We start from the raw sequence: 14403 nt of genomic DNA, 5'->3' as shown, positions 1-14403 counted from the left end.
TGAAGAAAAATCAGATTTGCAAATAAGCTGTGGAAATAAGCAATTGGAAATCCACAAATCTGTCAATTTCCTTGACCCTCTTGGCTCCTCAACCTCTCCCTTGCAATAGGAAATACCCCTTTCCCTCTCTGTCTCCCTCAACATGAGCTGGCAGATCTTTTCATTTTGTACTCAAAACTCAATTCCAAATCTAAATACAAAATATGAGGTATCCAAACGGGCCCTAAATGTATATTTATAATTTATAAATAGAAAGGGGCGGATATATCACTTCCCTACCGTTCGCATTGTACATGGAAGTAATGAAGATTTGAGGGTATTTTCGTAAAATAGCGTGGTACCGTCTGATGTGGATTATTGGATGGATTTCTGTTGTTTGTCCGGATCCGGTCTGAAATAATTTCGGATCCTCTAATGTTGATCCGAAATCTGTTCCTAGATATGCCAATATGTCTAGATCTTGTCAATCAAACTTTAGATTAAGAGAACCCATCACTGAAATGTATATTTATAAGCTGATAAAAATAGAATGGCAGACATTTTTCTGTTGAACCTAGGATGGATCGCTCAATCTTAAATTTCTAATCCTATGATATGGATCCGAAATCTGTCCCATTGGAGTTGGATTATGCCCAGATGATGATGAGATTCCGTTGCTTGTCATTTTCTGCTAATAACCTCAATAAAGGGGCAAACCTCTTTGGCACCTAGTAGAGAGAAAAGGAAGCAACAAGGGGAAGAAGATATAAGGGGAAGAAGATATAGATAAAGTCTTAAACGGGGTGTTAAGGAGAAGGTTTTACTTAGGTTCATATTTAAAAAAGAGAAATTATACGGTGGTTGTCCTTACATATAAAGGGCGGAGAGAGAAAATATCAACCTCCTTGATTTTTTATCAAGGGGAAAGTAAAAAATGGGGGTTTGACTTGGATCAGAAATCAAGGGGGAGAGTTTTTTCTCTCTCTGCCCTTGTGGTTTGACGGTCGGCCACCATATAAATTATCTTTAAAAAATAATAATTCATGCTAATGCGTGTACATTTAGTCTATGAAGGAATTAAAAAAATAATCATGCTTCATTGAAGACAATTTCCTCAAAACATCATTCAAATGAATCAAACTTTGGATCAACATGGATGTAAAGGGCTTACTATTCCTGCGCTTGAACTTAGATAAGCTTAGCTGCGCTTGAGTGCAGAAAACAGGGTGGGCCCACACTGTTGGTATGATCCAAAGCATTAATTTGGAAGGCTCTGTCATAGATGGGGTATCCACAAAAAATCAGCTCCAGTGAATCATCCTAGCCCTTCCATCTATGGAGGGGAAAAATGGGCAGATTCGTGGACAAACAGTGTCTGTCCATTTTCCCCTCCACTATTGGATGGGTTAGGATGATCCTATGGATTTGATTTTTTGTACAAATCCTATCCATTGAAGGGCCTTCCAAATGGATGCTTTGGATCACCCCATAAATGTGGGCCCACATGATTTATCAGCACTCGAGCTCAGATAAGCTATCTACACTTGAGCTCATAATCCTTTTTCCTTGGATATAAATGGCAAATGTGTTCAAATATATAAAAATTGGTAGCTAATGCACTCATTGGGTGATTGGAGAAAAAAAAAAGGAAATTTCAGCATACCCTAAATTAATTGGGGATGATTGAGGGGCATTATGGTAAAGAAATAGCTTAGCTTGTGCTCACTATTTAGTCATGGAAGGTTTACAATTTCAAAGACGCACTCTAGTCTCAACCTTAGTTACCAAAAACAGCGTTTAGAAAACGCAGTTTAAAACTCGTTTTAATGGTTCGTTGTTTAAAACTTGAGGAAGTCTAAATTGAAGGGAGCCCTTGCAAAAAAGAGGTGAAAGGGCTCCCCCATTGGCTGCACATCACCATCATGTTTGACTTTTCAGTCATTATTAATGTATGATGGTGATGTGTAGCCAATAGAAGAGCCCTTTCACCTCTTATTTGCAAAGGGCTCCCTTCAGTCTATAATCTATATACTATACAGTAGAAGAGAAAAGAAGAGATTTTTTTGATTTTTTTCAAAATTCTATGAGAATTACACATCACTTTTTTTGACTTTTTTTTAACAAATGCACCCATTCAACCCACATATTTTCGATCATACCCCCTCCTTTATGCTTTTTAACAAAGGCATCCATTAAAGCCACATAATTTCAATCTTACCCCCTTCATTTATGCTTTTTTAATAAAAAATCTATAGGGTGATCTTAACCATCCGATTGAAGAAGAATTATGGAAACCTCTATAGATTGGAGGGCTAGGATCAGCCTATGGAAATGATTTTTGGGGTACAACCTATTTATGTTGTGTTCCATCACATGGACGGTTTGGATCAACCCGTGATGTGGTCCGTACAGTTCTTTGTCGGCCCGTGCATCGCACGGGGTTTTTTACTAGTTCCTCTTAAAACTTTTACGGAAAAAAGGGAAACGTTTTAAATACGTTTAAACATGGTTTTTGCCGACTTTCCAACTTCACTCTCACTATATTGTAAATTACAAATTTTAAATGCATTTTTTGTGTTTCCATTTTTTATAATATGGTTTTTTTGAACCAAAACCATATTAAACTCGAATTTTTGCGGTCTTGTTTTATTGCCGAATCAGGTTTTACTAACTACGGTCTCAACAATCAATCAGGTTCCCTTCTTGTTGGCCTTTGTGCCCCCCTAACTTTCCTGTATTTGCTCTCTTCTTTTATGATATCTGCCTATCTCGAAGGGGTCTTGCCTAACCCCAACTTACTCATAAAAAAACTACGGTCTCAACAATCAATAGTATAGAGTGTCATTATCAAAATAGAGTGCTCATATCATAATCTAATTAACCCACTGGTTAAGCCACAAGTCACCGGGTGAACTCGATCCAGTTAACTGCCCGAATCCCATCCGGGTCGAGGTTTCCGAACCATCCAGTTACCACAACAATTGCCACGTGGACAATAGAACGAGAAAGTGGCAGAATTAACCATCACTCGCGCGCTCGGCGCTTCATAGTAACATTCTTTCTTATCCAATAAATTAGTAGAGTGACTACTAACACTCTCTACTACCGTTGCTTGAGAACACCAATCTGATCGGAGAGAGATGGAGGGAAACTACAGACATTTCTCTTCGCGCCTTTTTCATCCCTTCCTCCTCCTCTTTTTTTTCTTCCACATTTCTCATTCAAATTCTAACCTCTCAATCCAAAACCTAGAAGAAGAATCAGAAACCCTAATCTCTCGATTCCAGCAATACCTCCAGATCAACACATCCCAACCAAACCCTAACTACTCCCAAGCCGCAGATTTCATCATCTCCCTAGCCAAAACCCTAACCCTAGAATCCGAAACCCTAGAATTCATCCCCGGAAAACCTGTTATCCTCCTCAAATGGCCTGGAAAAAACCCTAATCTCCCTTCTATCCTCCTCAATTCCCACACAGACGTAGTCCCCGCAGAAGATCACAAATGGGTAGACAAAAATGGAAATATTTACCCCCCTTTCGCGGCCCGAATTTCCGAAAATGGAAATATTTACGCCAGAGGTGCGCAGGACATGAAATGTGTCGGACTCCAATACCTAGAAGCCATTAATCGCCTCAAGAAATTAAGGTTTGATCCGATTCGGACTGTATATTTGTCGTTTGTTCCCGATGAGGAGATTGGGGGTTTTGATGGCGCGAGGGAGTTTGCGGGGTCTGAAAAATTTAAGAGTTTGAATGTGGGCATTGTTCTCGATGAGGGTTTGGCTTCTGTGAATGAGAAATATAGGGTTTTTTATGCTGAGAGGTGCCCATGGTGGCTTGTGATTAGGGCTTTTGGGGCGCCGGGTCATGGTTCGAAGTTGTATGATAATAGCGCGATGGAGAATTTGTTGAAGAGTGTTGAGAGTGTGAGGAGGTTTCGCGCTTCGCAGTTTGATGCAGTGAAGGCGGGATTGAAGGCTGATGGCGATGTGATTTCGGTGAATATGGTTTTTTTGAAGGCGGGAACGCCTTCTCCCACTGTAAGATTTCTAACCTTGTTTTTCTATTATGTTAGAAAGGAATTAGATTCAATTATAAAAAGAAAAAAAAGAGGGAAAAGAAATAAGAACGCAATGCAGAGTAGTATGAGAATTTTTGTGGAATGAATGTTATGGACGATACGGAGCAGTATAAGAATGTTTCAAACATAAAAAGAAAAAAAGAAGAAAAAGAAATAAGAATTCAATACATACTAGTATACGAATTTTTGTTGAATAAATGTCATGGAAACTCGTCTTCATCAATTCTCAAGTGTAATACGTTGAAATAGAAGGTGTGTAATGCATTCTGAGAGTGTAGTGAGCTGTGTTACGACTTACATAGGCACTTGAAGACAATGTTATATTGGGTGTCGATGTGTGTTGATGTTTGTTTGATGGAGTCACCGATGCTTGACTTGATAAAATATTGGACTTGAGATTCCTAATAGAACGAGATCAATATATCTCTCCCAATAAACTTGTACGTTTTGCTTGTTGTCAATGCCAATATTTTTGTGCTTTCTCTACCATCTTATATTTTTTTCATATCGTGCATGAAATATGGAGCTGTGGTTTATAGGCAATTAGGTGTTGATTTTGGTTTTTGCTGGAAATCTAGGATTAATCTTTCGTAGTTTCATATTGATTATTGCCGACATGGAGAATTAATCTTTCGTAGTTTCATATTGATTATTGATAACATGGAGAATTACAAGATCTCAAACCCGAGCACATAATTCTCAGGTGTAAATTGCCTACAAACAACAAACCAAGGGGTCAAGAGAGGGGAAGAAGCTTTGCCTACCACTAAACTCAGTCTCCAAACTGTAGTTTCTACCAACACCAATTTGCGGCACAAATTTCAAAAAAGCTTCTCAAAGAAAGATGTAATCTTGTAAAGGATGACAATAAACCTCCTGCTAATTTCACTCACATTTTGTTTTGTTTTTGTTGGGTCCTGGACAGAACTCACCCTTAAAAGCTAGCTTTTAAGGGGAGGGTGCCCAAGTCCTTATAAGCCCTTCCACGTCCGATCACTTTTCTGATGTGGGATTTTTGCTTTCGCGTGGAACCCCCTACAGTTTTTTTATTCAAAATGTAATTATTGAAGTTTCTACTATACCCTTCATGCTTGCTTAAGCACTTGCTTGGAAACAACTCTTTTAGTACGGAGTACCATACTCATTTATAATCCTCTTTGAAACACATGGACTAGGAATTCAAATTTCAAAATCAGATTCAATTTGCAGATTAATCAACTAAAGAGAGAAACAAACTCATAAGTATCCTCAAGTAATTGTAAACTCTAGGAGCTAGCCTTGCTTGGACACTCCGTCCAACATAAGGAAAATGTCTCACTACATAAAGGTTACCTACTCTTTCCCTTACATGATTTTACACAACTCCGTTCAAAATTTCATGCTTCTTTCTTAATGCATATTACTCTCAATAGAAGAAAAATAAGAGGGATACTAGCAAGCGAGTCATGAATTTTAACAGACTAGTGCAGATGTGGGGATCTAAGTGGTTGATACTTTGAAGATAATGATCCTAATATAACTTACTTTTCCAATACACTTAATGCAGATTTTTTGGAAACTTCTGTGCACAAGGTTTTTCTGTACGAAGCATCTTAGTTATTTGCTTATTATCTTTAATGAGTTGTGGATTTAGTTTAGGTTCTGCACTTTTCTGAACTTATGACCTTGTTCTTGCATATAATTTTCTCATATAGTACCTTGATGGAGTAAGTTCAATTGTCATGAAGATTTTGTAATGAAAGCCTACTAACTGATGTTTTTTGAAACTTTCTTCTATCAGGGTTTCGTCATGAATCTGCAGCCATCTGAAGCAGAGGCAGGTTTTGATGTTCGGGTCCCTCCAACTTTTGATCAAGAATCTTTGGAGAAACGTATAGCTGAAGAATGGGCCCCATCTTCACGTAATATGACATTTGAGGTCGATATCTTTGATTGTTTATAATTTACCTAGGATTTGAATTTCACTTATACTTGCTACACAGTAGTGAACGTTTGTTTTTAAACATATATAAATCATTCGTAGTTACCACCTACTTCCTGATATTGTACATATATCGAAATCCAAGTCTTGGCTGCATAATTTCTCCCCCTGTTCCCACCTTCAAAGGGATCAGCTATGCTGTGCTCATTTTCTTTTTTCGCACTACGATATGCCTGCGCTATCTTTTTTTTGGGAAAAGTTGGACACTGATAGATCAAGTTTGACCTTTCATGGTCCTATCTATCGATGATATATGCTAAATGTATTTTTTTTATTTGTCATTCATTTTGTTTCAATGGAAAAGTTTTATTGGAAAGCTTTTCCCATGGAAATTTTTTACTGGAATTTTTCTATGGTCGATTTTTTTACACTATGCATAATATGGGTGGTGCCCATCATTTTACAACACATGTTTTGATAAGGTGGGGCACCTCATTTTACAACCATACATAGCAATATAACATAGGTGTGCCCACGATTTTACTCCTAATGTTTTGACATGGTATGCCCACCATCTATACCCAAACCCCTGCATATGGTGGAGCTCACCATTTTGCACCCATGAGTGGTCCACCATCTCCACCCAAATCAATGCGCAGGGTGGAGCCCACCATTTTACACCATGTTTTGATAGGCCATTCAAACCCATGCATCAGGTGGGGACCACCATTTTACCTCAGTTTTTGATGTGGTGATGCCCCACGATCTCCACCCAAGCACATGCATAGGATGGGCCCCACTATTTTACAACTCATGTTTTGATTTTGGGGTGTGTGTGTGTGTGTGGGTGAGGGGGATTGGGATTATCTTACGCCCACTGTTGCTAGTTGAGAATTTTTTTTAAGATACAATAACTAATCTTTGTGCACCTCACTGTTGCAAATGTAATTTTGTTTCTTCTTCTTTTTTTTTGAATGGCAAGGCAATTCATTGATAAAAAGACCGAGATTGTCAAATAATTACAAGAGAAGAAAAAGGAGGATACAGTCAAAAGTACATAGCAACCCCATCACCCAGATAAAGCCGAGATCAAGGCGTGAGGAAGTCATGAACCTCCAAGCCCTCTTTGGAAACGCCTTCCCCTGCAACCTTGTCGCCTTCCCTATTTGCGGACCTTCTCACGTGCCGATAAGAAATCTCATGGTTGCTTACTATGTCTTGAATCTATTCAAGGAACAGAGCAAATCTCCACGGAACATTTGATAATCCACTAAGCCACCGGATCACATTAAGGGAATCCCTTTACTACCTTATCCAAAGATTCCCGCTCCAAGAGCTTGATCCCTTGAAGGACAGCTCGCACTTTAGCTTCGCTTGCATCTGCCACCCCTATGGGGCCCGGAAAAGCCCATCCAACGGATCTCAAGTCGTCTCTAAGCAGACCCCCAATACCTGAGGGGCTAGGATTCCCCAAGCTCGAGCCGTCAAAATTAAGCTTTAAAAAATGGGATCGGGCGGCTCCTCCATGGAAAATAGAAGTCCTAAAAATAACATGGAAAGTAAAATCCTAGAAACTAAATAACATGGAAAACTAAAAACGTGTAAATAAATACTAATGGGCAAATATGCCACTTATTTGGCCTACTATCTGCATCACCTATCCTGTACTTTCTTGGAATCCTGATTCGAGCTAAAGCAAATCCTCCTCCACCCATGCCAAAGGTCGAAAGCGGACACGAATATGAAGCAAGGTATAATCTTCACCCATGAGATCGTAAGGGCTGCCACTTATGGAATGTGTCCTTCCTAGCAACAATTTGGGTGTTATGGAAAGAAGAAATGTAATTTTGTTTCATATTCGCTAAGTTTGATTACTAAGTAAATTGGGGTATAATTTTAATCCAGCTGACCCAAAAACCTACAGAGCAGTCCATCACTAACCCTGCTACAGGCTTAAACTCTTTATAAAACCCTTCTTTCCCTAAACCTAGTTAGCCCAACCTCCAGTTCATAAACCCGTGATCTCACTTTGACCTTACAGTCCCCTCTTTAGGACTGTACAACACTCAACTTTCAGACTACTCCCCAATGCCCTTTCTAAATCCTTCTATACATACCTTGAATCGACCCTTAAACCTTTAGCCTATTAACTGCAATACAGTTTTCCCCTCCTTACCTGTAACAGTCCACTTTTAAACCTGTAATATTCCACTTTTATTTAATTCTGCAATACTCATTAGTTCTCATATCACCTGCCTGCAACCTGAACCGATTCCCTATCCTCTAAACCTTTCAGTTGCTACATCTAATCCTGATTTTACTTTTACCTCAGATTTATTGTAGTTTATCAGGAATTTTCAGATCTGTCCAGATGTCACCTCTATTAGATCCATCACAACAGTCCCATATTTCTCTGTTCCTAAGTTTGCCTAAACCTGTTCCTTAATCCATGCTATGTCCATAGCCCAGTTGACCTAAATATGAGCCCAATGCCTAAAGATATTCCTTCATCTTGGCTGTCCTACATCAATTGTTATCAGAACACAATACCTAGGGTCTTCCTTTTTGGTCCTTCATCAAGGAATCTCATTCTAAAAGACTGGGTCAAAATCTGATGGAATTCCCTGTAGGTTTCCTCCAAATTTCACCGTCTTCTTAGGACTCTGGCCATAGTCATAGATAATGACCCCTCATTCTCTAATTTTCACTGTCTTCTTAGGAGTCCGGCCATAGTCATAGATAATGACCCCTCAATTCTCTAATGAAATCCTGAAATGAATACCCTTTAAACTCCGTTCTAGCTACGGTCCAATGGATAATGTTCTCTGTGAAAGGAGATTCACTGCACCATATGCCCTCATGAATTTTCACAATGTCTTCATTTGATAAACTTTTGTGGAATATGATCAACACTCTTCCAAATTCCAGAACCTTCGTTTCTCGCTAACCTTCATGGGATCCATCTGTTTCTTTTCAAGCCATAATTTTTTTGGAATAGTTCTTTTCAAGCCATAGTTACAATGATTTCCTTCCTTAGACTCAATTCCTCCCTCCGCTCAAAACCTCTGCAACCATTTGCTTAAAAGAGCTTGATTCATTTCCTTCAATCTTCTAACCCCTAAGCCTCCCTCTCGTTTTGGTTTGCACACCTTATCCCATGCTACCAAATGGTAATTACAGATTTCCTTCGTCATTCCATAGAAATTTCTTTTGAATACTCTCCATTTTTTTTTTTTTTGAAATGTTTTTGAATACTCTCCATTCAGTCTATGACACTAAATGGACACAGGAATAAAGACATTTAATAAATGGGGAGATTGGCTCCAATTTGATTAGAGCTGTTCTACCACTAAGAGATAACATCGCCCCCTTTTTCCAATATGATAGTTCCTTTCAAACCTTCCATTATTGCGTTTCATAAAGTCTTGCCCAGCCAAGGACATTAGCAATCTTCTCCACTGACTGGTCTTCCACCTTCATTCCCATGACTACATGGTTTATGTTTTTGGCTTCTATTCTGTCCCCATCAACTTAAGAACACAATGAGCCGATTACTACATTGCTTCAATTCTGTTTCCATCAACTTAAGTGCCTTATCATCTCCTTTTCTCCTGGTTCTCTCTCTTTTAAGTTTGTTATCTTACCTGGTGTTCCATCTTCCAACCATGGATTTCAGGGTATATAACTACAAACACTCGGGTAGTTCACGTACACAACCCCTGAAACCTTTTTTTCTTCTCCTCCATGATTTCCGTTCCCATTGATGTTCTTTCTATGTGATCATAATTTTGGTTTTTGCTGTTAATGCCATACAATTTTTAAAAAGAACTCAGCAAAACTATTAGAATAATTGTAAACGATCATTCGCGGATAACTACAAGGAAAATTTCAATGTGATTATAGTTTTGGTTTTTGTTGTCAATGCCATAAAATTTTAAAAAAGCACTCAGCAAAAGCTATTAGAAGAGTGTCAGCCATGAAATGAAAATGATCATTCGTAGATAAGCCCAAGGAAAAGGGTAATGCAGCCTATTGTGCAGGTCCATTTTTGGAAATTCAGTAGGCAATTCCATCGTTTCAAAACTACCCCGCGTCATCGTGTATTCCCCCCGAATCCCCCGAGTCGACTCCCTTCTGCCCTGCCCGCATTCATGCCCGAGTCCATGTTTTGCCCTGTAAAGTCGATTAAAACTCCTTTGACTCTCCAAGTTATGACCATCAACCGAGTACTCAACCGCGTCGTGCCGAGTCAACTAGGATTTTCTTTGGCTGTGTTTTGACCCGCATTCACGTTTTTAAACAGTGGGCAATTTAATTTGGAAACATTGGCATTTGGTCAGTTCCAAACAAATAAATGGGAGTGGGATCATTTTATAAAAGTCATGGGGAGCTTTGTTCTTTATAAAAGATCATGGTTGTTACGGATATTTTGGATGTACACAAATTGCACCTGCTGTCCAATTAAACTGCACGAATTATGAATATTAGGGCTAGTTTGTTCAATAAATTGTAAATTTACACACAAATTTCACCCATATTTCAATTAGATCGCACACCCAAAGTAGCTATTATTGTCTAAAAAAACTGTAGATGCTTAATTTGTTTCTACATGAAACTTAGTGTACTTGGATGTTGAAATGGTTACTCCATTTATAGGGTGATGATAGAAAAACATAAGTTCAATTATTCTGACCATTCTTGCTTCTTGCGCAGTTTAAGCACAAGGTTCCTGTGCTCGATATGTTTGGAAAGCCCGCCGTCACTGCTACTGACAGTTCAAATCCATGGTGGGCACTGCTAGAGGGGGCTGTAAAGAAAGTTGGTGGCAAAATCAATAAGCCAGAGATCTTTCCAGCCTCAACCGATGGTCGTTATTTTCGAGAACGAGGATTACCGGTGATTGGGTTTTCTCCAATGGCGAACACTCCTATTCTGCTCCATGATCATAACGAGGTTCATATATACTGTCCTTTTCATGCTTTTGATCCATTTCTAATGACTTTATTATATATCTTTGCATATATTTATACACGTCTGTATGCTTACATATTCATTCTCAAGTTCCTACTTATGTTCATACGTTTTTTTCATAAATAAGTGCGTTTTTAACTTTCTGCTATTTCAGATATGTAATGCATGTGTGCAAATTATGGAAACATTTGTATGCCGTGTGTATTTGTTTACAATCAGCCTTTGGATTTATGCACCACGTGATTGTGTCATTGTGTAATACATTTTTTTAGAAGGTACAATTCCAAATCTAGATTTGAAGTGATAGAGTGGCTTATGACCATCATGTTTTCTCCTTAAAAAACTGTCCTGATAAAAAGGGAGGGAAAACCGACTTCTAATTATTTTCACTACTGATCAGAACTGGAAATAACTTCAATTGAAGACAAATGGACACACAGAAAAGCTAGTTCATCCTTCTAATGAAATCATTGATATTATCCTCACGATTTCTAGTTTCCCCTCCTTCAACATAATGGTTCCTCTTGTTCCTCATACAGTCCAGCAGTGCCTTTACCTTGAATGATGGTTGAAACTTGAAAGTTGTTTGCCTTGTTGAAATGGGCTCCTATCATTAGGATCTCATGTGCTAGATCTTCAATGCAAATTATTCATTACTTGCCCAAGCATTCTTCAATGACACAAAACCTCATGGGAACTACAACCTAAGTGATTAATATGTGGTTATGAATCTTAGGAGTTGTTTATGTCTATATATGCAGTCCATTTGTGTGGAGAAAAAAAGGTGAAGTTTCTACCATTTCAAAAAAAGAAAAAAGAAAAAAAGGTGAAGTGTAGAGAACAAGAAAAAGAGAACTCAAGTTGTAGAGACATCTCTTGTAAATCATTTGATATGTTTTAAAGTCTATAATTTGGTGCTTATTTGTGTTCAAATTAGAGCTCTACACGGGCCCTTGTGGCCATGTTATTGAAAAGCCTTATTTGCATGTTCCTCACCAAATAATGACTATAAAATGAACTTCGGTGGGGCCTCCCTTGGCGACCTGGGCCTGACAGGAATTGGTGGAGTGATCAGGGGCCACTTGGTGCTGTGAAGTTTTCCTTTTCCAGCCTGATCGGGAAGAATTATTCTATCGAGGTGGAGGCGTGTGCTTTTCTAACCCGTCTTCAACCGTCTGTGAACAACCTTGGTGATTCTTTTTTGTCCGAATGGAACTCATCGAATAGCATTCTTGGACTAGATGCTATACGGACTATTAGTAGCAGCAGCCCCAAATCTCTGTAATTTATCAGATATATTGCATTGCAAATGCAGCTGCAGACTCCCTTGCTAAGAGGGGGGTCGAGATTGTCTATGTGGGGGCGGCAATCTCTGTCCCTTGGCTAACATTTTATTTTCTGTCCCCGTTTTAAACAAAGTTTCTGCTACCATTTCGGAAACAAACCTATTGCAATTCTCAGTTAGAAGCTGATGGAAATAAATTTCTACACTCTGATTTGCACAGATTTTACACTGCATAGTATATCATTACGTATGTTGAATGTATGCATGTAAAATATGCGATGTGTGTGTTGGAGCAAATTATGAGATCTATTCCACAAGGCAAATTTACTTGAGAGTAGAGACCACCTTGGATTTTTCAATATAGATTGAAGTGCAATTGAGGAAAATTGCATTTGAATCCCACCAGAATAATAATAATATAGATGGAAACCTCCATTACCTTTGGAATCACTTTGCTTGGATTAGTGCCACTTTCTGATGTTAGATACTAAAGGTGCTTTGGTCATTTGAAGTTATGGTTCTGGTACTCTCTCTCTCTCTCTCTCTCGCAGCACCTTCAGCTTTCGGAATGATGGTTGTCAAAGTGTGTATTTTCAACTTTATTGGCCAGTTCTGTACTCCAAATTGGTTAAACTATGTACACAGCCTACAAAAGACCCCATTTCTAAAATGGGAATTCCATTGCAAGGAAAAGATAAGAGTACAGAAACGACGGGACAAGGTGTCGTGTTCACTCAAACAAAACATAAAGCCTACAAAAGACTTGCCTGCTGTGATTTCAATGGGGTTTCATTCTACCATCGTTTCAAAACCCCTCCGAGTTTACCCCCTTTTGCTTTGGCTTCATTATTTTCTGAGTCAACTAGGATTTGCTTTGGCCGCGTTTTAACCTGCATCCCCATTTTGAAACACTGTCATGTACATTTCTTTTCCCAGTCTATTATACATTTCTTTTCCCAATCTGTTATACATGCTTGAACATTCACAACTATATCATTTCGAGATCTGAAGTTCTGGTTTTATCTTGTTGCAGTTTTTGAACAAAGTTGAGTACCTGAAAGGAATTAAGATGTACGAGTCGATAATAGAAGCCTATGCCTCTTATGTTGAACATGCCAGTGTTGAAGCACCAAGAGATGAGCTGTAAGAGCAGAGCAGAAGAGCATTGCCCTTTCCCACAGCTTGTTTGTTAAACAATATAGCAAAGGAGTAAAACCCTTCTCAATGTAGCTCAGGATCAATACCACAAATGTAATTTGAAGATTGTCTGTTCCATCAGATTGTTGTACTTGTTGAATAATGGCCTTGCTCTAGATCTTAAAGTTCGTCTGTGGCGTCATATTTTTAGATTATTCACACCAGAATTTTGTACAGCTATAATCTTCTGGTTATGTCTTACCAAGAAGGTTTAAGGTGATCATTATATTGGTATGGTTATAAGTGGAATTGTTGCACACCACTATTACATAGTGGGCCCCTGTTTGGTTGATCTGGACTGTTCACTTGATGGGCCACACTTTAAAGTATTTCAGTGTGTCAAACGGTATGGTTATTGGACAATCCTGACTGTTTGATTAAAAGATTATGAATCAGACAGTGTAAAAGCACGGATAATAAGATCTGCTGACCCAATTGCACTTCACACACATTTATCTTAGATCTTATCCCTCATTTTGTTTTTAAAGATCTCTTAATACCAGCAAGATCTTGAATTACTAAATGAGCTTCAGTTATTTCTTGATATAAAGACGATAATTACAAAAAATTAAAATATTCCAAGATACGCCTTTCTGGAGAAATTTCAGAGACAGATATTTGTAACTATGAAGTAAACTTTAAAGAATTTAAATATAGAACAACCCCTCTTGCAAGCATAGTAACAAATATCAGTATTATTTTAAAATATTGCGAAATTTTTATAAAATGATAAAATTCTCAAAACTCATCAGAGATGTCTTCTTATTTCTTCTTTTACCACGAAAATTCTGAATATATCGAGATAAATTTATGATATTTCTTATTGTCCTGATTTTTATCTTTAAATTTTAATATTTTACACATTTTATATTAATTTTTTATATATATTTTTCTGTAATTTTGTTGTGAGGCCTTGAGAGTGGCTGTATTGGGGTCACTTTTTTTTCCCTTCTGTTGGGATATGTC

At 38.2% G+C, this 14403-nt stretch overlaps 1 protein-coding gene across 1 annotated transcript; it reads left to right on the top strand.

The window, feature by feature from the left end:
- Positions 1-3065: 3065 nt before the first annotated feature.
- Positions 3066-13613, top strand: LOC143846094 (uncharacterized). The gene is made up of 4 exons (XM_077354510.1): positions 3066-4022; positions 5844-5981; positions 10698-10937; positions 13274-13613. Exons 1-4 carry the CDS (start codon positions 3120-3122, stop codon positions 13385-13387), a joined length of 1395 nt encoding a protein of 464 aa, XP_077210625.1. The 5' UTR covers positions 3066-3119; the 3' UTR covers positions 13388-13613.
- Positions 13614-14403: the final 790 nt, after the last annotated feature.

The sequence above is a fragment of the Tasmannia lanceolata genome, unplaced genomic scaffold (genome assembly GCF_043159265.1).
Source record: "Tasmannia lanceolata isolate RefF3 unplaced genomic scaffold, GAP_Taslan_0.1 ptg000015l, whole genome shotgun sequence".
Classification (NCBI taxonomy): Eukaryota; Viridiplantae; Streptophyta; class Magnoliopsida; order Canellales; family Winteraceae; genus Tasmannia; species Tasmannia lanceolata.
Note: the sequence above shows the minus strand (reverse complement) of the source record. Positions and strands in the feature narration are given on the sequence as shown.